General features: G+C 47.7%; 2 protein-coding genes, 1 long non-coding RNA gene and 1 other non-coding gene across 5 annotated transcripts in view; 2 read left to right on the top strand and 2 right to left on the bottom strand.

The window, feature by feature from the left end:
- Nucleotides 1-1,674, bottom strand: part of LOC105490531 (syntaxin 2) — a 72,404-nt gene extending 70,730 nt beyond the window's left edge. Inside the window, exon 1 of the mRNA XM_011756273.3 lies at nucleotides 1,204-1,674. The gene's annotated coding sequence lies outside the window, so the exon portion shown is untranslated. The remainder of the gene's footprint in view (nucleotides 1-1,203) is intronic.
- A 97-nt stretch (nucleotides 1,675-1,771) lies between these two features.
- LOC139356598 (uncharacterized) lies at nucleotides 1,772-10,809 on the top strand. The gene is made up of 3 exons (XR_011608650.1): nucleotides 1,772-1,940; nucleotides 7,621-7,772; nucleotides 10,701-10,809. It is a non-coding gene; the product is annotated as an uncharacterized lncRNA (long non-coding RNA).
- Nucleotides 9,345-9,451, bottom strand: LOC112428166 (U6 spliceosomal RNA). The gene has a single exon (XR_003020071.2). It is a non-coding gene; the product is annotated as a U6 spliceosomal RNA (small nuclear RNA).
- A 1,070-nt stretch (nucleotides 10,810-11,879) lies between the features above and the next one.
- Nucleotides 11,880-17,584, top strand: LOC105490533 (RAN, member RAS oncogene family). 2 transcript variants are annotated; one of them, XM_011756276.3, is made up of 7 exons: nucleotides 11,880-12,020; nucleotides 12,485-12,530; nucleotides 12,736-12,820; nucleotides 12,903-13,028; nucleotides 14,443-14,630; nucleotides 15,531-15,701; nucleotides 15,801-17,584. In XM_011756276.3, the coding sequence occupies exons 2-7, from the start codon at nucleotides 12,495-12,497 to the stop codon at nucleotides 15,843-15,845; spliced, it is 651 nt and encodes a 216-aa protein (XP_011754578.1). In that variant the 5' UTR covers nucleotides 11,880-12,020; nucleotides 12,485-12,494; the 3' UTR covers nucleotides 15,846-17,584. The 2 variants fall into 2 exon arrangements, with proteins under 2 accessions (XP_011754578.1, XP_011754579.1); XM_011756277.3 differs by lacking the exon at nucleotides 12,485-12,530 and having other exon boundaries at nucleotides 11,960-12,020.
- Nucleotides 17,585-24,539: the final 6,955 nt, after the last annotated feature.

Raw genomic sequence — 24,539 nt, 5'->3', positions numbered from 1 at the left:
CAGGCTGGAGTGCAGTGGTGCAATCTCAGCTCACTGCAACCTCTGTCTCCTGGGTTCAAGCGATTCTCCTGCCTCAGCCTCCCGAGTAGCTGGGATTACAGGTGCTCGCCACCACGCCTAGCTAGTTTTTGTATTTTTAGTAGAAACGGGGTTTCACCATGTTGGCCAGGCTGGTCTTGAACTCCTGACCTCAGGTTATCCACCCGCCTCGGCCTCCCAAAGTGCTGGGATTACAGGCATGAGCCACTGTGCCCGGCCTGTATGTTCTTTTTTATACAGAGTCTCACTCTCTGTCACCCAGGCTAGAGTGCAGTGGCGTGATCTCAGCTCACTGCAACCTCCACCTTGCAGGCTCAAGCAGCTCTCCTGTCTCAGCCTCCTGAGTAGTTGGGACTACAGGTACGCACCACCACACCCAGCTAATTTTTGCATATATTGTAAAGATAGGGTTTCACCAGCCCAGGCTGGTCATTAACTCCTGGCCTTAAGTGATCCACCCACCTCAGCCTCCCAAAGTGCTGGGATTACAGTTGTGAGACTGGCCTGTATTTTCTTTAACTGCTTTACTTTTTACCTTAGTAATTATCACTACTTCATAGATGTTACTTAATTCTCAGGTTCATTTTTTTGTCTGTTTTACTCAATGTCCCAGTCCCTGGAGAGTGCCTGGTACACAGCAGATGCTCAATAAATATTAGGTGGGTGAACTAATACATCTGCACGTTTCATCCCTCTGTCTTAGACTCAGTAGTTTCGTAACTCAAACAACTCAGGGCTCAGGCAGATAAGCAAACATGCAGCACAGGCTGAGCATCAGATCACAAGACGCAAATGCTTTGAGGCCTGCGCCTGTCTGAGATTTAACAGGGAATGGTGGGCTGGGGGCAATGGCAGCTGGCAGCATTTGCCCCGTCTATAGGGGGCAGTGGCTATGTACCTCCAGAAGTCTGTAGCCACACAAGAAATGAGGCTCGATGCCTCCCAATCTTATTATGATTTTCAAAGGAATTCAGATACCTGGATTTTATGTGAAATATCCTTTTCTTTCATATTAGTTATCTATTACTGTGTAACAAAGTGCTCTAAACGTTAATGGCTTGAACAACAATCAACCCTTTTTATCTCACAGTTTCTGTGTGACTTCACTGGATCCAGGTCTCGTGAAATTTGCAGGTAAGGTGTCAGCTAAGGCTATAGAGTCACCTGAAGGCTTGACCGGTGCTGGAAGATTTGATTTCAGGATGGCGCGCTCATGTGGCTGGCAGGTTTTCTGGTTTGTTTTGCTTTGCTTTGCCGTTTTGAGACCAGGTTTCTCTGTGTTGCTCAGGCTGGAGGGCAGTGGCAGGATCACAGCTCACCATAGCCTTGATGTCCTGGGCCTGAGCAATACTCTGGCCTCAGCCTCCTGAGTAGCTGGAACTATAGACATAGGCCATCATGCCCAGCTAAATATTTTTATTTTTATTTTTTGTAGAGACAGGGTCTCACTATGTTGTCCTGGCTGGACTCAAACTCCTGGGTTCAAGTAAATCTCCTGCTTTGGCCTCCCAAAGTGCTGGGATTACAGGGATGAGCCACCACAATGGCTGGCTGGCATGTTTATAGAGGCTCTTCGCAGGGGACTTCAGATTTTTGTCACAAGAACCTGTCCATAGGACTGTGTTTGTCCTTATAATACGGTGACTGGGCCCCACAGAGTCAGTGATTCTGGCCACAGAGCTTCTGTGACCCAGTTTCCAAAGTAACACACTGTCCATTATGACATATTCCGCTTGTTATAACTAAGTCGCTAAGTCCAGCCCACACTCAAGGAGACATTAATTAGAATCAACCTTTTCCATGGAGGGGGATCAAAGAATTTCTAGACGTAAAATCATCTAATCTTAAAATGCTGTCAATGAGTTCAGATAGAAAGCATGTTCTGATTCACCCCAGCACAGGTGAGACGACACCCTTGAAGGTTCTGTTTCATATAGGCCACCAAAGAGTACACTCAGCAATATTCTCATCTTTATTTTTTATTTTTTAAATATTTATTTAAAGTTTTTTTTTTTTTTTTTTTTTTTTTTTTTTGAGACAGAGTCTTGCTCTGTCACCCAGGCTGGAGTGCAGTGGCCGGATCTCAGCTCACTGTAAGCTCCGCCTCCCGGGTTTACGCCATTCTCCTGCCTCAGCCTCCCGAGTAGCTGGGACTACAGGCGCCCGCCACCTCGCCCGGCTAGTTTTTTTTTTTGTATTTTTTAGTAGAGACGGGGTTTCACCGTGTTAGCCGGGATCGTCTCTCGATTTCCTGGCCTCGTGATCCGCCCGTCTCGGCCTCCCAAAGTGCTGGGATTACAGGCTTGAGCCACCGCGCCCGGCCTTAAAGTTTTTTAAAAATTTTTTTAATTAAAAAAAAAATTATAGGCTGGGCACGGTGACTCATGCCTGTAATCCCAGCACTTTGGGAGGCCGAGGTAGAGGGATCACCTGAGGTCAGGAGTTCGAGACCAGCCTGGCCAACATGGTGAAACCACGTATCTACTAAAAATACAAAAATTAGCCAGGTATAGTGGCACATACCTGTAGTCCTAGCTATTCCAGAGGCTGAGGCAGGAGAATCACTAGAACCTAGGAGGTGGAGGTTGCAGTGAGCTGAGATTGTGCCACTATACACCAGCCTGGGTGACACAATGAGACTCTGTCTAAAAAAAACAAAATAAAATAAAAATTTTAAAGATTATAAACAATTCAGTTTAAAATTTTTATTAAAAATTTAAGGGCCAGGCACGGTGTCTCACGCCTGTAATCCCGGCACTTTTGGAGGCCCAGGCAGGAGGATCATGAGGTCAGGAGATCAAGACCATCCTGGCTAACACGGTGAAACCCTGTCTCTACTAAAAATACAAAAAATTAGCCAGGCGTGGTAACGGGCACCTGTAGTCCCAGCTACTCAGGAGGCTGAGGCAGGAGAATGGCATGAACCTGGAAGGCGGAGCTTGCAGTGAGCCAAGATGGTGCTACTGCACTCCAGCCTGGGCAACAGGGCGAGACTCCATCTCAAAAAACAGACAACAACAACAACAAAAACTTAAAAAATTATAGAGATGGGATCTCACTATGTTGCCCAAGTTGGCTTTGAACCCCTGGATTCAAGTGATCCTCCCACCTTAGCTTCCCAAAGTGCTGGGATTACAGGCATAAGTCACTGCATCCAGCCTTTATTTTATTTTATTTATTTATTTATTTTTGAAATGGAGTTTCACACTCTCACCCAGGCTGGAGTGCAGTGGTGCCATCTCGGCTCACTGCAAGCTCTGCCTCCTGGGTTCATGCCATTCTCCTGCCTCAGCCTCCCTAGTAGCTGGGACCACAGGCTCCCGACACCACCCCTGGCTAATTTTTTGTATTTTTAGTAGAGATGGAGTTTCACTTTGTTAGCCAGGATGGTCTCAATCTCCTGACCTCGTGATCCACCTGTCTCGGCCTCCCAAAGTGCTGGCATTACAGGTGCGAGCCACTGCACCCGGCCAGTCTTTATATTTACATCAAAAAAAAATTTTTTCTTTGGGAGGCCGAGGCGGGCGGATCATGAGGTCAGGAGATCGAGACCATCCTGGCCAACACGGTGAAACCCCATCTCTACTAAAAATACAAAAATTAGCCGGGCGAGGTGGGCAGGCACCTGTAATCCCAGCTACTCGGGAGGCTGAGGCAGGAGAATGGCGTGAACCTGGGAGGCGGAGCTTGCAGTGAGCTGAGATCCGGCCACTGCACTCCAGCCTGGGCGACAGAGCGAGACTCCGTCTCAAAAAAAAAAAAATTTTTTTTTGAATTAGGGTCATGCTCTGTCACCCAGGCTGGAGTGCAGTGTATGCATAGATTAGTCTTTGCCATGAAGTACCATTATCAACATTCAATAGGCCTGCACATTTATTATTATTTATTTGTTTATTTTTATTTATTTATTTATTTTGATAGAGTCTTGCTCTGTCGCCCAGGCTGGAGTGCAGTGGCTCGATCTCAGCTCACTGCAATCTCCGCCTCCCAGGTACCTCCTAGGTTCAAGCAATTCTTCTGCCTCAGCCTCCCGAGTAACTGGGATTACAGGCACCTGCCACCAAGCCCGGCTAATTTTTTGTATTTTTGGTAGAGATGGGGTTTCACCATTTTGGCCAGGCTGGTCTCGAACCCCTGACCTCAGGTGATCCACTTGCCTTAGCCTCCCAAAGTGCTGGGATTACAAGCCTAAGCCACTAGGCCTGGCCTATTATTCTTATTAGAATATAATGCTGCTGTGTCTCATTCCTCTTTCTGTATTCAGAAGGGGTCAAGAGTCATTCATTCACCCAGGAGGCAAACACCTGTGATCCAAGCTACTCAGGAAGCTAAGACAAGAGGTTCATTTGAGCCCAGGAATTTGAGGCTGCCGTGAGCTATGATCATGCCACTGTACTCCAGCCCGGGCAACAGAGCAAGACTGCGTCTCTAAAAAACAAAACAAACCAAAAAAAGACTAATTCATTCAATATTTCAATAAATATTGTTTAAGCATACATTATGTGACAGGTGCTGCACTAGATACTTCGAATGTCATGACATGGTATGCCACTTATTTTAGTGAAGGAAAGAAAGACTGAAAAACGAGCATGTAAATAATTAAGCGATATGTTCTCAATAAGTGCTCTGAAGTAAAGAAAATGGGTGCTGAGGTGGAGAAAGCCTGGGGGTGGTTAGGGGCCTGAAAGGTGAGAAGGAGCCAGCCAGGCTAAGATGGGTGGGGAAGAGCATTTTATTTACTTGTTTATTTGAGACAGGGTCTTGCTGTGTTGCCCAGGCTGGAGGGCAGTGGCACGATCATGGATCACTGTAGCCTCCACCTGCCAGGCTGAAGTGATCCTCCTGCCTCAGCATCCCAAGTAGCTGGGATTACAGGCGTGTGCCATTACACCTGGCTAATTTTTGTATTTTTAGTAGAGATGAGGTTTCATCATATTGGCCAGGCTGGTCTTGAACTCCTAACCTCAAGTGATCTGCCTGCCTCAGCCTCCCAAAGTGCTGGCATTACAGGCATGAGCCACCGCGCCCAGCCAAGGGAAGATAATTTTAAACAGCGGGACCAGTAAGTGCAAAGGCCCTGTGGCAGGAACAAATTTGACTGGGGTAAGATACAGAAAGTCCTGTGAGGCTATAGGGGGAGAGGCAGGAGACGAGGTAGGCGAGGTAGGCATGAGCTAGAGCCCATAGTACCTCCCAGACTACAGATTTCATGGATCTAAGTGAGACAGATAGAAAACCACTGCAGGGTTTTATGAGTGGAGGAGGATGATCTGATATATACAAAGTTTTTTTAGTAGAGACGGAGTTTCACTACGTTGGCCAGGCTGGTCTTGAACTCCTGGCCTTGTGATCCACCTGCTTTGACCTCCCAAAGTGCTGGAATTACAGGTGTGAGCCACCACGCCCAGCCTCTGACATGGTTTTTTTTTTTTTTTTTTTTTTTTGAGACGGAGTCTCGCTGTGTCGCCCGGGCTGGAGTGCAGTGGCGGGATCTCTGCTCACTGCAAGCTCCGCCTCCGGGGTTTACGCCATTCTCCTGCCTCAGCCTCCCGAGTAGCTGGGACTATAGGCGCCCGCCATCTCGCCCGGCTAGTTTTTTGTATTTTTTAGTAGAGATGGGGTTTCACTGTGTTAGCCAGGATGGTCTCGATCTCCTGACCTCGTGATCCACCCGTCTCGGCCTCCCAAAGTGCTGGGATTACAGGCTTGAGCCACCGAGCCCGGCCGACATGGTTTTAAAAGATCACTCTGGGCCACGTGCAGTGGCTCATGCCTGTTATCTCATACTTTGAGAAGTTAAGGCAGGAAAATTATTTGGGGCCAGAAGTTTGAGAAAAGCCTGGGCAATGTAGCAAGACCCCATCTCTACAAAAAAGAAAAAAAAATTGCTGGGTGTGGTGGTGCGTGCCTGTATTTCCAGCTACTCAGAGGGCTGAGGTGGGAGGATCACTTGACACCAGGAGCTCAAGGTTGCAGTGAGTCATGATCTCGCCACTGCACTCCAACCCTGGTGACAGAGAAATACCCTGTCACTGCCAAACAAACAAAATCCACCCTGTGCCTCCTGATCAGAGGCACTAAGAAGGACACAACATCACTTTTGTGGTTTTTCTACTCAAACGGCATCGCCTGTATCTAAGCATGAGGAATTATCAGAGAAATTCAAACGAAAGGACAGCCTACAAAATAACCGGCCTCTAAAATACTCTGCAAGGCCAGGCACAGCAGCTCACACCTATAATCCCAGCACTTTAGGGGGCCCAGGTGGGTGGATCCCCTGAGGTCAGGAGTTTGAGACCAGCCTGGCCAACATGGTGAAAACCCGTCTCTACAACAACCACAAAAATTAGCCAGGTGTGGTAGCAGGCACCTGTAATCCCAGCTACTCAGGAGGCTGAGGCAGAAGAATCAGTGAACCTGGGAGGCAGAGGTTGCAGTGAGCTGGGATCACGCCACTGCACTCCAGCCTGGCGACAGAGCAAGACTCTGTCTTGGGGGAAAAAAAAATACTCAGCCGGACGCAGTGGCTCATGCCTGAATCCCAGCACTTTGGGAGGCCGAGGAGGGCAGATCATGAGGTCAAGAGATCGAGACAATCCTGACCAACATGGTACATGGTGAAACCCCGTCTCTACTAAAAATACAAACATTAGGTGGGCATGGGGGCGTGCGCCTGTAGTCCCAGCTACTCAGGAGGCTGAAGCAGGAGAATTGCCAAAACTCGGGAGGTGGAGATTGCAGTGAGCCAAGATCACGCCACTGCACTCCAGCCTGGCAACAGAGCAAGACTCCATCTCAAAAAAAAAACTCTGCAAAAGTGTCAAGGTCATGAAAGATAACGAAAAACTGAAGGACTTGCAGATGGAAAGAGACTAAGGAGGCTGACAAGCGAACATTCCATGCAATCATGGACTGGATCCTAAACCAGACAAATGGCATCAGTGAGACAACTAACAGTTGAGGGTCGAGATGAGATAATCAAATTACAGCAATGTTAACTGCCTGATTTCGATAAGTGTACAGTGGTTATGTAACAGAGTGTCCTTGGTTTTAAGAAATATGTCGAAGGGCGTCTTGTTTGCTACTTACCTCAAACGTTTCAGAGAAAAAAAGTCATATATATACACACACCGAAATATATCTTTATAAAATCACATACAGGTATATAGGTGAGATCAGCTGGGGCAACATAGTGAGACCCCATTGCTACAATAAAATTAAAAAAAAAAAAATTAGCTGGGCCTGGTGGCACATGCCTATAGTCCCAGCTAGTTAGCAGGCTGAGGTGGGAGGATCCCTTGAGGCCAGGAGTTCCAGGCTGCAGTGAGCTATGACTGGGCCACTCCACTCCAGCCTGTGTGACAGGGACCCTGTCTCTAAAAAACACTAGAGACTAAGGAGGCCTGAGAAACAAGCTAAAAGCGTTACATGTAATCCTGGACTGGATTCTTGTAGGGGAAAAACGCCAAAAGGTAGAAACACTGATGTTCTCATCACCCAGAATTGTACAAATGGTTAATATATTCTCACCTTGCTTTGATTACCCTTTTAAAAAAAAATTTTCTTTCTTGTTTTTTTTAGAGACATGGGTTTCGCCATGTTGCCCGGGCTGGTCCTAAACTCCTGGCTCAAGTGATCCATCTGCCTCGGCCTCCCAAAGTGCTGGGATTACAGGCGTGAGTCACCGCACCCAGCCTGATTACCATTTTTAAAAAAGAAATGGAACATTGCAGGTAAGGTTAAAGTCTTCTGTGATCTCTCTCCCCAGTTCCATCACACTCCTATGTATGGAGAGAGAGAAAGGGAGGAGAGGAAATGACAGAGACAAATGAAAAAGCAAGTAATGTTAAGATTTAGGGAAAACAGAGGGAAGGGTACGTTGAAATTCCTTGTACTATTTTTGCAACTTTTTGGTAGGTCTGCATATAGTTGGTAAGTCTGCGTATTTGGCTGCAATTTTTTAAACTACAGTTTAAGCCCAAGTTTGCAATTCATGTTGGATGGCAAAGTTTAAGTATCTCTACAAACTGCAAAGCCATTGATAATCAGAGGAGTTTTTAGCAGAGAAAACAATACCTAAAACAATTTCAGGCCAGGCGCGGTGGCTCACGCCTGTAATCCCAGCACTTTGGGAGGCCGAGACAGGTGGATCACGAGGTCAGGAGATCCAGACCATCCTGGCTAACACGGTGAAACCCTGTCTCTACTAAAAGTACAAAAAATTGGCCAGGCGCGGTGGCTCAAGCCTGTAATCCCAGCACTTTGGGAGGCCAAGACGGGTGGATCACAAGGTCAGGAGATGGAGACCATCCTGGCTAACACGGTGAAACCCCGTCTCTACTAAAAAATACAAAAAACTAGCCGGGCAAGGTGGCGGGCGCCTGTAATCCCAGCTACTCAGGAGGCTGAGGCAGGAGAATGGCGTGAACCCGGGAGGCGGAGCTTGCAGTGAGATGAGATTGCGCCACTGCACTCCAGCCTGGGCAACTCCGTCTCAAAAAAAAAAAAAAAAAAAAGCAAAACACAACAATTTCAGTATATTTTCCTGTTTTCACTCTGCTCCTAAGGTGGTCTTTGTTTCTGAGATGGGTCTCACTATGTTGCCAAGGCTGGAGTGCAGTAGCTATTCACAAGTGGGATCATAGCTCACTACAGCCTTCTGACCTCAAGCAATCCTCCCCTCTCAGCCTCCATAGTCGCTGGGACAACAGGTGCGTGCCACCACATCCGGCAAGATGATCTTTAGAAAGTTCCGAGCTTGGGCTGGCTAATAACACTCACAGCTGAGATACCACGCCAGAGCCCCATTGAAAAGGCCAGGTGCTAGAACAACTAATACTCTCGGTTTGACATATTTCCACTTGGTATTTTTGTAGGGGAAAAAAATGCCAAAAGGTATAAACACGGGTGTTCCAATGCCCAGAACTGTATAGTAGTTAATATATTGTCACCTTTGCTTTACCTTTTTTCTTTAAATTTTTCTAATTAATTAAAAAAAATTGTCATCCTTGGCTGGGTGCGGTGGCTCACGCCTGTAATCTCAGCACTTTGGGAGGCTGAGGCGGGCAGATCACCTGAGGTCAGGAGTTCGAGACAGGCCTAGCAAACATGGCAAAACCCCATCTCTACTAAAAATACAAAAATTGGCCGGGCGTGGTGTCGTGGGCGTGTAAACCCGGCTACTCAGGAGGCTGAGGCAGGAGAATCGCTTGAACCCGGGACACAGAGCTTGCAGTGAAATGAGATCACGGCACTGCACTCCAGCCTGGGCAACAAGAGTGAGACTGTCTCAAAAAAAAAAAAAAAAAAAAAGAAAAAAAGTAAAAGAAAAAATTGTCATCCTTGCGCAGGTGGCATGCTAATCTTCTCTGTATCATTCCAATTTTGGTATACGTGCTACCAAAGTGACCACTCGATTACCTATTCCAATATAATGAAACCCCGTCTCTACTAAAAATAAAAAAATAAAAATAAAAAAAATTAGCCGGCTGTGGTGGCGCATGCCTGTAATCCCAGCTACTCAACTAGCTGAGGCAGGAGAATCGCTTGAACCTGGGAGGCGGAAGTTGCAGTGAGCCGAGATCACACCACTGCACTCCAGCCTGAGCGACAGAGTGAGGCTCTGTCTCAAAAAAAAAAAAAAAAGAAAGAAAGAAAAATAAAAAACAAAAGAAATAGAATATTGCAAGTAAAGTTAAAGTCTTCTTTGACTCCTCTTCTCAGTTCCATCACACTCCTTTCTACCCTTTCTTGAAGCAGTAACCATCAGGATATGGTATGTATATCCTTGCAATTAAAAAAAATACATATATCCAATAGCCAATATGCTTTTATGTTTTTGTAAAAAACTTACATAAATGACATTATACTATATATATAATCCCTCTAGATAAAGTTACATATAGTGTTAGGCTTTATGTAATAATTTTGAAAACAGGGTCTTACTCTGTCTCCTAGGCTGGGAACTCCTGGGTTTAAGGAATCCTCCTACCTCGGGCTCCCAAAGTGCTGGGATTACAGGTGGCCTAGACTTTATAAAGCTATTATCACCTCTTTCTTCTTTTCTCAACATTATCCTTTTGACGTCTATCTAAACCTGTGGAAACAGATGACCGTCAATCCTTTTAAATGTTATACAGCATTAAATGTTGTGCACATGTGTGAGGCGTGAGTTTAACTCTCGAGCCTCTCCCTAGAAATGGAAATCCAGGGTCACAAGCAATGGGCATTCCCGTTTTACTGTTAGATTCTGCTCTCCCGCGAGAGGTGCTTGGCGTTCCCCTGAGGGTTCTGGGGGAGCTCGGACTTGCGTTCCCAGCAGGCCGGTTCTCCCCCGCGTTGTGACCAATTTGCGTCACTGGGGTTCCCCGCGGACTCAAGTGTGCCCAGGACTGCAGGGAGGACTCCTCGGTTACCGGGACTCTTTCACCATGCTGGACTCTTCTAAGGCGCTTGACTGCGCTGATTTGAGCCTTTTTCCGTCTGCATGTCGGCAGGGGCGCCCAGGAAGTCGGGGTCGCTCTAGCTCAACCTTGTTTGGAGTCTTACAGCTTCAGGCCAACACGGGGCTGGGAAGCTGAGCGCTTATTCCGTCCGCGTTCGTAACTAGGGCTGGAAGACGCGCCCAGACTGCAAACAAAATTTCATCATTTTGTTTGTAGGACGCAGCGGCCAAGGCTGCCAACCTATGAAACGCTTTGAGAAGCTGGGCGCTTTGGGAGGCCGAGGCGGGTGGATCCCCTGAAGCCAACCTGGGAGACATAGTAAGATGGTGTCCCTAAAAATTAAAAAAAAAAAAAAAGAAAAAAAAAATTACCCCGGATGTGGTGCGCGCCTGTAGTCCCAGCTAATTGGGAGGCTGAGGCGGGAGGATCGTTCGAGCCTGGGAGTTCGAGACCAGCCTGAGCAACATAGCGAGACTCTGTCTCTTTTTTTTTTTTGAGACGGAGTCTCGCTCTGTCGCCCAGGCTGGAATGCAGTGGCCGGATCTCTGCTCACTGCAAGCTCCGCCTCCCGGGTTTGCGCCATTCTCCTGCCTCAGCCTCCCGAGTAGCTGGGACTACAGACGCCCGCCACCTCGCCCGGCTAGTTTTTTGTATTTTTTAGTAGAGACGGGGTTTTACCGTGTTAGCCAGGATGGTCTCGATCTCCTGACCTCGTGATCCGCCCGTCTCGGCCTCCCAAAGTGCTGGGATTACAGGCGTGAGCCACCGCACCCGGCCGAGACTCTGTCTCTTAAAAAAAAATAAGTAGCCATTTTCCGGGGTGGGGGCATCCCTCTCTGGTTCCTCGCTCTCCAACTGGCCCTGGTCCTGGGGGCGTGAAGGCTGCGATCTGGAGAGACAGAGCCGCGGGCTGACTCTGGAGGCCCAGCCTAGGATCCCTTCATTCATTCATCCGTTCTGTCACTCACCCGTCCTGCGCGCACGCGAGCGCCATCCTAAGCCCCAGGACCCCAAGTACCCCAACCCCACGGGGCACAGACAAGGACTGGCTGGCCAGCGCCTGGAAGCCGCGTGCCTGACCGCGTCTGCCCAAGCGAGTACCGCCTCCCACCCAAGAGGTAGCACGGCCGCGACAGTCCGGCCGCGCCCAACGACTCCCGCCCAGGGGCGCGCCGCCTCCCTGTCAGCGCATGCGCGCCCCCGAGCCCGCCCTGGGCGTCGGCGCACGTGGCCCCCACGGGCCGGCATGCGTGCGCGCTCCCGGCTCGCCCTCCCACGCGGTCCATCGCGCCTCCCGCCCCACCCTAAGCGCAGCGCCGGCCGCAGCGGCCGACTGAACCAGGTTGCGTGCGTGCGCGCGCGCACGCGCGGGCCACGTGGGCGGGCGCCGTGCCGTTGCCCCGCCCCTTGTCAACCCCGCCCCCGTCGGCCCCGCCCCTGCCCGCGCGCCGGCGTCGGCTGCGTCTCCGGCGTTTGAATTGCGCTTCCGCCATCTTTCCAGCCTCAGTCGGACGGGCGCGGAGACGCTTCTGGAAGGTAGTGAGACGCGGCGGGCCGGGCAGGGCAGGGCCGGGCGGGGACAGGGGCGGCGGCGGCGGGATAGGGGCCGGAGCCGGGGTCAGGGCCGGGGCAGGTGGCGGGCCCAGGGACAGCGGGCGGCTGTGAGTAGGTGGGTGGCGCGGGCCCGGCCGTGCCGGGGCAGGAGACGGGCATGGGGTCGGCGCCCGCCCCCGCGAACCCCCGTTTCATCCTCCGCTCTCATTCCCGTCCCGGTCTCAGTCCCGTCCCTATCCCGACTCCTCCGTCCGCCGTTCCCCGCGCCCCGCCGCCCCGGATGCCGGCCCCGCCCGCCGCCTTCCCGCTCCGAGGCCCGGCCGCCATGGCGCCGCGGGCGGGAGGCCTTTGTGGGGCGGGCACGTGGGGCGCTGGGGGCGCGGGAGCGGGGCCGCCATGGGCTGCGGGGCCGCGCGAGCGCTCGCCTCCGTCCTCTGCCTCCGCAGGAACGCCGCGATGGCTGCGCAGGGAGAGCCCCAGGTCCAGTTCAAAGTAGGTAACCCTGCGGGGCGGGAGGCGGCCGAGTCCGACCGCGTGCGACTCGCGGGTCCCTCCTCCCGGACCCACGATGGCTGTAACGGGGCCCCGCATCCATATTCTTTGTTTTAAGTGAGCCTGTGATGGCTAAAGTTACATGACTCTGGGATCTTGAGAGGTGAAGTGTTTTGGGTTTACTTCCAAATGTGTTCTCCAACAGCTTGTATTGGTTGGTGATGGTGGTACTGGAAAAACGACCTTCGTGAAGCGTCATTTGACTGGTGAATTTGAGAAGAAGTATGTAGGTATGTGCAGGAAAACCTTGCTTGTGGAAATACGTGAGAAATGGGTAAATTCATCCACTCAATCATGTCGTTTCCGTTTTAGCCACCTTGGGTGTTGAGGTTCATCCCCTAGTGTTCCACACCAACAGAGGACCTATTAAATTCAATGTATGGGACACAGCCGGCCAGGAGAAATTCGGCGGACTGAGAGATGGCTATTATATCCAAGGTAGGCATTTGTAACTTGCTGAACAGTTTTTGAGAGGTTTTGTGTACTTCAGTTTTCAAGGTTATAGAAAATCAGGTCTGTTCCAACAAATAGTGCTTAATACTGTAATGGGAATTGTGTCATTTCTGGGTTAAAAAAAGACGTGGACTTCAGGGAGTTGACCACCATTTTGGTGGCAGAGGAGAAAATTTTATGAAAGTTGCATGCTGTGTCATGCTAGGCATGGTTTAGAAAAACCTATGACTTACACTGGAACTTATAAGTCATCTTTAAAACAATAACAGGCTGTTAACAGCAGTTTCAGTGTTTGAAAACTTAGGTTCTTGTGTGTAGTTTGGTGTGGCGATCAATGAATATTTCTAGTCCATTACAAAGCAACACCAGATACTAGACCAGAGGAGATCGGAGGTCTTAACAAGTGTTATACAAGACTAGCCGATTTCTTGTTAAATTGTTTGTAGTAAGTTGTGCAGAGTATTTTTCTCAAATAGTTTGATTTAAAAATCTCAAGGAAAATGTTCATTGTACCAAAAAGAGAGGAATAAACAAAATACTCATCTCTCCTGGAACCTCACGTTGCTAATAACACATTATCTGGAATCATTCCATGCCTTTTGCTCTTCTTGAACGTGTACATATAAACACAAGAATTTCCCCCCCCAAAAAATCCTTTAACCAAAAAGTTGTGGTTTCTTGCCTTACTAACTGTACCATAGTTATTCCTGCAGGTGAGTATATAGACTTCATCTGGGTTATTTAATTTTTTTTTTTTTTTTGAGACAAGGTCTTGCTTTGTTGCCCAACCTGGAGTGCAGCTTCCGCCTCCTAAGCCTCAGCCTCCTGAGTAGCTGGGACTACAGGCACCTGCCACTATGCCTGACTAATTTTTGTATTTTTTTTTTGTAGGGATGGGGATTCACCATGTTGCCCATGCTGGTCTGGAACTCATGAGCTCAGGTGATCCACCCACCTCAGCCTCTCAAAGTGCTGGGATTACAGGCATGAGCCACATCGCTTGGCCTATCTGGAGTTTTTAAGACAGGAATGATATTTCCTAGTATAGTCGGCCATTTAAAGACTTTCTGAAGACTATTTCCAGGCCCTACCCTCAGAATATGGCAGCTTGGTTCTCCCGAATCTCACTTGGCATTAATTACTTCAGATAGTGTTTTGGGGATGAGGGGAGTATTAATGGTGAAGTTTATCAGGGAGATTTGATAGAATCAGCTCATCTTTCTTAGGAAGAGTTCTGTGTTAATGTTCTTAGAATTGAAAGAGACTTTGAAAGTGAGGGGAGAGATCTAGTTGCCTCGTTGAGGTCTAAGACTATAGTTGAATCCTAGTCTGCGGTTCTTAGCATTCTTCACTTGTGTGGTAAACTGAGTGTACTAATTACTGCAACTGTTTCTTTCAGCCCAGTGTGCCATCATCATGTTTGACGTAACATCGAGAGTTACTTACAAGAACGTGCCTAACTGGCATAGAGATCTGGTGCGAGTGTGTGAAAACATCCCCATTGTGTTGTGTGGTAACAAAGTGGACATTAAGGACAGGAAAGTGAAGGCGAAATCCATTGTCTTCCACCGAAAGAAGAATCTTCAGGTGTGTAAAATTAAAACTTCCTGAGTTATTTCTCTTAGCGGAGATTGTATGTAAGACCATGAAATTGACCAGTGTCTATTATATATGGAAATGATTTTTTTTCTCCCAAGATGGAGTCCCTCTCTGTCCCCCAGGCTGGAGTGCAGTGATGCAATCTGGGCTCGCTGCGACCTCCGCCTCCCAGGTTCAAGCAGTTCTCCTGTCTCAGCTCCCCTAGTAGCTGGATTAAAGGCATGTACCACCACGCCTGGCAAATTTTTGTACTTTTTTTTTTTTTTTTTTTTTAGTAGAGACGGGGTTTCACCATGTTGGTCAGGCTGATCTCCGACTCCTGACCTTAAGTGATCCACTTGCCTCGGCCTCCTGAAGTGCTGGGATTACAGGCATGAGCCACTGTGCTGGCAGGAAATAATTTTGTCTTTTTTTATACTATTGTTTTTAAAGAATGATAGAGATGGGGTTTCACTGTTGTCCGGGTTGGTCAACTGAGATACGTGTGTGTATTTATATATTCTTTGTGTTTTGAGACAGGGTCTTGCCCTGTTGCCCTGGCGGGAGTGCAGTGTCATGAACATAGCTCACTGCAGCCTTGAACTCCTGGGCTCAAGCAGTCCTCCCACTTCAGCCTTCTGAGTAGCTGGGACCACAGGCATTCAAGACCATGCCCACCTAATTTGTTTTTTTGTAGAGATGGGGTCTTGCTCTGTTGCCCAGGCCTGATCTTGTACTGTTGGACTCAGGCAATCCTCCCACCTCAGCCCCCCCCCCCAAAGTGCTGGGATTACAGGCATGAGCCACCATGCCTTGCCAAGAATCTTAACATTTTCTTGTCTTGCCATGTTCTAGAAAAATCGTCATCTTAATGAATTTTAAAAGGTAAAATTATTTTCTTTTAAACAGTACTACGACATTTCTGCCAAAAGTAACTACAACTTTGAAAAGCCCTTCCTCTGGCTCGCTAGGAAGCTCATTGGAGACCCTAACTTGGAATTTGTTGCCATGCCTGCTCTTGCCCCACCGGAAGTTGTCATGGACCCAGCTTTGGCAGCGCAGTATGAGCACGACTTAGAGGTATTACGGCCACTTTGCTGTCTAGGCTATAACGTTTGACTTGTATATTCCTGGCAGTTTTGATCTGGAGTGTTAACATTTTTTCATCTCTTCGTCTAGGTTGCTCAGACAACTGCTCTCCCGGATGAGGATGATGACCTGTGAGAATGGAGCTGGAGCCCAGCGTCAGAAGTCTAGTTTTATAGGCAGCTGTCCTGTGATGTCAGCGGTGCAGCGTGTGTGCCACCTCATTATTATCTAGCTAAGCGGAACATGTGCTTCATCTGTGGGATGCTGAAGGAGATGAGTGGGCTTCGGAGTGAATGTGGCAGTTTAAAAAATACCTTCATTGTTTGGACCTGCATATTTAGTTGTTTTGGAACGCAGTTGATTCCTTGAGTTTCAAATATAAGACTGCTACAGTCACATCACAATATTCAGTGGTGAAATCTTGTTTTGTTACTGTCATTCCCATTCCTTTTCGTTTAGAATCAGAATAAAGTTGTATTTCAAATATCTAAGCAAGTGAACTCATCCCTTGTTTATAAATAGCATTTGGAAATCGCTAAAATAGGGAAATTTTATGCCATGTTAATATTTGAATTGCCTTGCTATTGCTTAATTTGAAATCTATTGGGTTAATTTCTCCCTATGTCTACTTTTTATTTTTGTACATTTGAGCCATGTCACACAAACTGATTATGGCAGATCAGCAGTATTCTATTTGGTTAGAAGGGTCACATGGTGTAAATATTAGTGCAGTTAAGCTAAAGCAATGTTTGCTCCACCTTCATTTTGGCTAGGTAGGGTCACCTAGGGAAGAACTTGCTCAAAATTTGTGACCTGTCAGAATAAAAAATAATGTGGTTTGTATATATGAAATAGATATTTTAAGGGTAATACTTTTGTTTTATGGCAAAAGTAATCATGTTTTAATGTAGAACTTCAAACAGGATGGAATATCAGTGGATGGCAGGAGCTTGGGAATTCTTGCTGTTAAGTACAAATTTTGCACTTTTTGAATGTTAGATGCTTAGTGTAAAGTTGATACGCAAGGAAAATGGTCCATGTTTACCCACGGTTTTCAGGTACTCCCGGACTTTAAAGATGTCTTGGACATTAAGTTCTTAAGCAGTACACACTACACCTTTTGATTATTTTTTTTTTTTCCTCCTAAGGATTTTTTTGTAGGGCAGCACAGCAGAGCAGGACATGGATGAAATACTAGGAATACGCATAGTGGGGCAGTGTGGGGGCTTCTCAGCAATGGAGAACAGTTGGTGAAACCTTTATTTTTATCAAACTAAGCATTTAATCTTGTATATTTCCCACATTTAAAAATGAATTAGGTCTCTATCCTAATTAGGATTTGATCCCATCAACACTATTGTAGCAGTTAGGAATCTTAAGAGCTATTTTTTTTTCATACAATTACTATAGTCCAGTTTACCAAAGTTTTCTTTAGATGTCTGATTATCTTGAGGTGATTACTTACCTTAAAAGGTATAGAAAGGATCACTTATATGGAAAAATGAAACAAGGGTGAAGCTGAATAAAGTTCTACTTACTGTATTAACTGGCAACAGTTGAGTTTCTTAAGATCTGAATTGCTGTGTATGTTACGCTGTATTCAGAACCAGTTTCTAACCAGCCTGTGAGATGGGAAGTTTTTTTCCCATAATTGGGATGAAACCTTTCATTCAGATATTTTGAATTGAAGGTGTATGTGTTGTTTGTAACCTTGTGTAGATTGCAAGTGGTGTTGACATTCTGGATCTTCTATGTAACAGTTGAAATTTGGAAGTGACGTCGCTTACCTGTCTAACATGGTGTGGGAGAGAATTTACAAGTCATTTATTGAAAGAATAATTGTTGCAAAATATATTGCTTCGACTTTGCCTGGATTTTTTGAATCATCTGTAGTATTTGCTTTAGGAAATACTGACTAGTTAGCAGAGATTATTATCTTTTATGTGGGGGGTGGGGTGGGGAAGGGGTCATTTCTCTCCAGATTGTACATATGGGAAAAGTTGGCTCTCCCTTTTTTGAAATCTCCTAATGAAAGCTTTATACGAAGTTACTGCAAACTAGTAATAGCTTATTCGAGCAACGTCATTAAGAAAAAGCATAGTTAACGCATGGGTCTTGTGTGGATATAATGTGAAACATTGGTAAATTCGCGGGTAAAATGTTGGAGAGCAGTTTCAATTTGTGTGAGAGCCAGTTTTTTTTTTTTTTTTAAAACCCATATAGAATTTTTTTTTTTTTTTTAAATCATAAAATGTCTGGAAAAGATGAGACTCCAAAATAACCTCCAAAGAGGACTGGTTTCCTGGCTAACTGTTCACCTGAAGGAACTCAAGTACAGAGAATTTCTGGTTTCTTCTGCAAAAACATCAGGAACACAAAAAATTACCCGCTGAGCAAATGGGGTGAGGGTTGGATTCAGCTTTTCTTGCTGGCAAACTGACACGTCGTGTATGATGCTTTCTGCCACGTTGGGGCTGTGCAGGGCTGTCCTGCCCAGCAGGATAACGTGAGACTAAGCTCTCCCTCTGTGAGGCAGACCTTGTACTAGGACAGCAGCCATCCTAACTACCTGCAGCACCTTTTACCCTTGAAGCCTGGGGCATGCTGGGGAGAAACCGCACCTCACCACGGAAACCTTATCTTTAGTTAAGGGGTCAGAGTCCAATTCAAAAAACATCTGATGCGTCTCTCTTGCTCCACATTTCCTACAAGGTCTTGCAAGCTCTGGTGACACGTGCGTCCTGAGATCACACACCTGTGTGCATACTGCTTTTCAGAACTCCCCCTTACCTCTCCTGAAGTCAGTCCTACCAGTTAATGCTTTACCTGCTTCAGAATTCACTCACTGGTTTTTACCTTAAGTGAGTCAGATGTCCGACTACAGACATCACAGATTGCTCTCAGCCCTAGTCAGCATGGCAAATTTGCAATTGCGACTTTCCCTTCCTAGTCTAATTGCCACGGGGCAAGGGCCATGTCACTGCTTTTTCATGTCCCTAGTGTTTACTAAATGTTCTATGGGAACCTGGAGGAACAGAGAACTTGGGGGTTAGAGAGAGAGTGGGATTGATGGAGGTGGGTGGAGAGGAGCTGGGAGAACTTTATACACCATTAGGTCTGACTATTCCGAAGTCATGCTGGTATTTCCTTCCCGAGGTTTGTAGCTTATACTCTCTTTTTAGTTTTTTAGATTAATTTATTTTATTTATTTATTTACTTTTTTAGAGTCTCTCTCTCCCAGGCTGGAGTGCAGTGGCGCGATCTCGGCTTACTGCAACCTCTGCCTCCCGGGTTCAGGCGTTTCTCATGCCTCAGCCTTCTGGGCAGCTGGGACAGGCATGCGCATACACTGTCTTTTATCCATTTATTCTGGCTTGTTTCTTTAGTGTACAGGAGTAGAGAGAGTCAGTGTGGACAGTCGGGAAACTTGCGGGATGGAACTCAGTTAAAATGGTGCCATCAGCAGGTGTTGGGGCCGTGAGGCTTGAAGTTTAGTCACAGGCATTGGAAAAGGCACCTTGGATTTAGTTGGTTTTCAGTTCCCTACTGAAGCAAAGTAGAAACCATTCTGTATACATTGGCCTTTGGTAATGTGGACAGTTCAGTCCTCCTGTCCAGTCAGCTGTGCTCAGAGATAGACTGTGCAGTGCTGCAGTGGCTTCGCCCGTGAAGCCCTGGCCTGGGGAGACAGGCAGTCGGGTTCCCTGGGATGAGGCTGAGCGCTGCAGCGAGTGGGAGGAGAGACAGCAGGATGAGGCTTTGGGAGCATCGCAGGGGCCTGGTCTGAGGCCTGAGAAGGAGGGCAGTGGAGTCCAGGAGAGACCCTGAGGGGGAAGGCCCCCTGGCGAGCAGGCGGGAAGGTGGGGTGCACAGGCGGAGGCTCTCAAGCAGGCGTGTGGTTTTTTATAAGCCGGTTTACAGTTTGGCATTTAGAACACAATGGGACGCCACAGAAGGCTCAAGCGTCGTAAGATTTTGGCAACAGGAGTGGGTGCCCAGGGTCCAGGGGCAGCCAGCCTTGCCCCCGCCAAGCCTATGCTCCAGGAAAGGAAGGGTCGCACCGTGGCCACCACAAAGCCTCGTCGTCCAGCCCCTCAGCGTACTCATCCATTGAGTGAGCAGCCACTGCTAACGCCAGGCGCTGGCCCCACCCATGCAGGGGGGCTTCTTAACGAGGCAGGAGAAAAGGATCGGGGGCTTCTCCAATAGTAAGTGTGAGGTGTGAGCTGCAGTGCCTAAAGCCACCAATACCTGTGGTCAAGGTCAGTTTCTGGTGACAAAACTATGGATCAGGCCGGGGGTCGAGTGGCTGTGACAAGGTAGCAGCACTGTGACTGCCCCCCAGGCATGAAGGATGGGAACCGAATTGCTAGGAAGCGCAGCTGGAAGCCGGTGGGCAGGGGAGCCGGGTGGGGCAGCGCTGCAGGTCTTGGGGAGAAGTATTTGCTTTTTGCTTCCTCCCTCCCTTGATGTCCGACCTTCTTTTCCCCCACCAAGGGAAGAAGTCGTACAGGCTGGGTATTGACAGTGTGGGGATTGGAGCAGTTAAAACAGACACAGTTGGCACAGTTCCCCCTACCAGAGGTAACTTGTTGACATTTTGTCATATATCCTTTCACATGTTTTCTAAAAAGAGGGGATTATACTATCATGCAGTTTCCTAACCATTTTTCACTTTTTGTGATGGGCTTTTCTACGTCAGTGAGTTTCACAGCACTGTTCACAATTATCTAGGGATCCAGAGCGCAGCCAGGCCGTCATTTAGTGTGACAGCCACTGTGGTTCTCGTCAGACTGCGTTGCTGTCTCGTCCCACTCGTCTGCATGCTGCTTAGCAGACTGGGTTTAACTCTTGAAGGGAAGTTTATTTCCAGATGTGTAGACCATCCGTGGTCTTTTTCTTCCACGTGCTTCTCAGGCTGTTGTGTTTGTTACTTTTTTTTTCTCTCTCTTTTGAGTCAGAGTCACCCTCTGTCACCCAGGCTGGAGTGCAGTGGTGGGATCTTGGCTCACTGCAGCCTCAACCTCCCAGCCTCAAGCCATCCTCCCACCTCAGCCTCTCGAGTAGCTGGGACTATAGGTGTGCGCCACCACACCCAGCTAATTTTAATTTTTTTTTTTTTTTTTGCAGAGACTGGGTTTCACCATGTTGCCCATGCTGGTCTTGAACTCCTGGGCTCAAGGAATCCTCCCACCTCGGCCTCCCAAAGTGCTGGAATTACAGATGTGAGCCACTGTGCTGGCCACATGTTTGTTACTTTAAACTTCTGAGGGTGTGTCCTGCTTTATAAACTCCTAATAGATGGAAAACCAAACTTACTTTGAAATTAAACTCTCTGGGGGTGTGTGTATGTCTGTCTGTGTGTCTTTGTGTGTCTGTGTGTGTCTCTGGGTGTGTGTGTATGTGTGTCTCTGGGTATGTCTGTGTGTGTGTGTATCTCTGGGTGTGTGTGTCTGTGTGTCAGTGTGTGTGTCTGTGTGTGTCTCTGGGTGTGTGTGTATGTCTGTGTCTCTGGGTATGTCTGTGTGTATGTGTCTGTGTGTGTGTGTGTCTCTGGGTGTGTGTGTGTGTCTCAGTGTGTGTATGTGTCTGTGTGTGTCTCTGGGTGTGTGTGTGTGTGTGTGTGTCTCTGGGTGTGTGTGTGTGTGTCTCTGGGTGTGTGTGTATGTCTGTGTCTCTGGGTATGTCTGTGTGTATGTGTCTGTGTGTGTGTGTGTGTGTCTCTGTGCATTTCAGTTTGTTGATTTTCGCCATGTGAGCTTCCGCTTTGCATTCCCAGCACTGGACATGGGCGAGAGGCTGAAGTCCTAACATGCTGAATTACACACATTTTATTACATGGTTCCCTTCATGCGATTTAATCTATAAATTCACATTTATGGTCATGCCCAGAGGCTCACGCTTGTAATCCCAGCACTTTGGGAGGCTGAGGCAGGAGGATTACTTGAACCTAGGAGTTTGAGACCAGCCTGGGCAACGTAATGAGACCCCATCTCTAATTTTTTAGAAGCAAAAAAAATATTTTTATTGAAAAAATTCACACTTATGTTTTCAGAGATGTGCAAGGTCAGTGTATGCTCTTATCCCTTCTCACATATTCATATTCTGTGATGCTCCAATTTGGAGCTCAGAAAATATTGATTGACAATATTGAATTTGGACTTACAAGAACAAAATCTGGGGGAAAATAGTGTTAGCCAAAGGAAAATGTCATAACGAGGAGGAAACTGAAAGCTTAAATTGCAGAAATAAAAAGCACATAATGGTCCAGATCCCAGGAGGCCCAAATATGAGAATACATTAGAGATCAATTCATTAGAGATGGGGTCTTACTTTGTCGTCCAGGCTGGAGTGCCATGGCATCATCGTGATCATAGTTCACTGCAGTCTCAACCTCCTGAGCTCAAGCCATCCTCCAGCCTTCCAAGTAACTGGGACTACAGGCGTGCACTGGCGCACCTGTCTTTCTTGCTTTCTTTTTTACATGGATTTCTCACCTCCAGGTACTCCTGAGAACGCCTCCTGCGTCTGTGGATCTGCGTGGTCTCCATCACTGATCTCACCTCTAGGTACTCCCGAGAGCGCTTCCTCCGTCTGTGAATCCGTGTACTCCTGAGAATGCTTCCTCCGTCTGTGGATCCACGTGGTCTCCATCACTGATCTCACCTCTAGGTACTCCCAAGAATGCCTCCTCCGTCTGTGGATCCACGTGGTCTCCATCACTGATCTCACCTCTAGGTACTCCCGAGAATGCTTCCTCTGTCTGTGGATCCACGTGGTCTCCATCACTGATCTCACCTCTAGGTACTCCCGAGAGCACCTCCTCCGTCTGTGGATCCGCGTGGTGTCCATCACTGATCTCACCTCTAGGTACTCCCGAGAATGCCTCCTCCGTCTGTGGATCTGTGTGGTGTCCATCACTGATCTCACCTCTAGGTACTCCCAAGAGCGCCTCCTCTGTCACTGTGGATCCGCGTGGTCTCCATCACTGATCTCACCTCTAGGTACTCCCGAGAGCGCCTCCTGCGTCTGTGGATCCGCGTGGTGTCCATCACTGATCTCACCTCTAGGTACTCCCGAGAGCGCCTCCTCTGTCACTGTGGATCTGTGTAGTCCGCATCACTGAGATGTGTCGCGTCATTTCTGTCTTCCTGCTGTGCGTTCCTTTGGCTGCAGTATACAAATTGCATAAATCCACTGCCTTTCACACCCGCAAATAGCTTCCTAGGGCCACCATGATAAATTACTACACGCCGGGCGGCTTAGAACAATTTTATCCCTCAGCCTCCCAGAGGCCGCGCGTCTGAAATCAAGGTGTCAGCAGGGCCGTGCTCCCTGTGAAGGATCCAGCAAGAACCTTCTCCACGGTGTTCTCCTAGGTCCTGGTGTTGCCGGCAACCCTTGCTGACCCTCCGCTGGCAGACCCATGGCTCCCACCTCTGCCTCTGTCATCACAGGGCCGTCTCCCTGTGTGTCTGTCTGTCTCTGTGTCGCCTCTCCTCTTGTAATAAGGAACCAGGAATACCCACCCACATACTGGCACAGTGCTCCGCACCTGTAATCCTAGGCCTTTGGGAGGCCAAGGCAGGCAGATCACTGGAGGCCAGAAGTTTGAGACCAGCCTGGGCAACCTGGCAACACCTCTTCTCTACAAAAAACAAAAGAATTAGCCAGGTGTGGTGACTTACATCTGTAATCCCAGCTACTGAGGAGGCTGAGGTGGGAGGATCACTTGAGCCCTGGAGGTCGAGGCTTCAGTGAGTCATGATTGCATCAGTGCACTCCCACCTGGGTGACAAAGCAAGACCCTGTCTCAAAAAACACTGAACCACAACTTCAGGATGGCCTCATCTTAACCAATTACATCTACAATGACCATCTTTCCGAATAAAGTCACATTTTGAGATTAAAGGGGTTGGGACTTGAACATGTCCTTTTGCGGGACACAGTTGAACCTACAGTTGTGGTGAGTGAGTGTCTCCAGGCTTTTGATCTCCAGAAGTGTGTTACTACATTCTGCTTTCCGTCTTGTGTTGTACATGTGCAAGAGTTTCTCTTGGCTGGACACACACAGGCATACATGGAATTGAATGGCTGGATCAAAAAGACATTTACAACACGTGCTCACCAAAGGAATGTTACAAAATGTTCCCTAATTTGTAACATCTCTTTTCACTTAAAGTCTTCCTGATTCACAAACATTGTTAATTTTAACATGGTTCAACTTATTGATACTTCTTTTAGTTCATGTTTCTACGTTTAAAATATCCTTTCCTATCCATAGTTGAAAAGATATTCACTTACATTTTATTTTTTTTTTTTATTTTGAGATGGAGTTTCACTCTGTTGCCCAGGCTGGAGTACAATGGCGTGATCTCGGTTCACTGCAACCTCTGCTTCCCGGGTTCAAGAGATTCTCCTGCCTCAGCCTCCCAAGTGGTTGGGATTACAGGCATGTACCACCATATCTGGCGAATTTTTGTATTTTTAGTAGAGACAGGGTTTCTCCATGTTGGTCAGGCTGGTCTCGAACTCCCAACCTCAGGTGATCCGCCCACCTCGGCTTCCCAAAGTGCTGGGATTACAGGTGTGAGCCACCGTACCCAGCCTTTCACTTACATTTTATACTAGGAATTTTTAAGTTTTATTTTTGACAGATGAAACTTGATCCATCAGGAGCTGCTTTTTGCATATAGTGTAAGATAGGGATTTTCTTTTCTTTTTTTTTGAGACAGAATTTCACTCTTTCACCCAGGCTGGAGTGCAGTGGCGTGATCAAGGCTCACTGCAGCCTTGCCCCTGAGTCTCAAGCAATCTTCCTGCCTCAGT

The sequence above is a fragment of the Macaca nemestrina genome, chromosome 10 (assembly GCF_043159975.1).
Source record: "Macaca nemestrina isolate mMacNem1 chromosome 10, mMacNem.hap1, whole genome shotgun sequence".
Taxonomy (NCBI): domain Eukaryota; kingdom Metazoa; phylum Chordata; class Mammalia; order Primates; family Cercopithecidae; genus Macaca; species Macaca nemestrina.
Note: the sequence above shows the minus strand (reverse complement) of the source record. Positions and strands in the feature narration are given on the sequence as shown.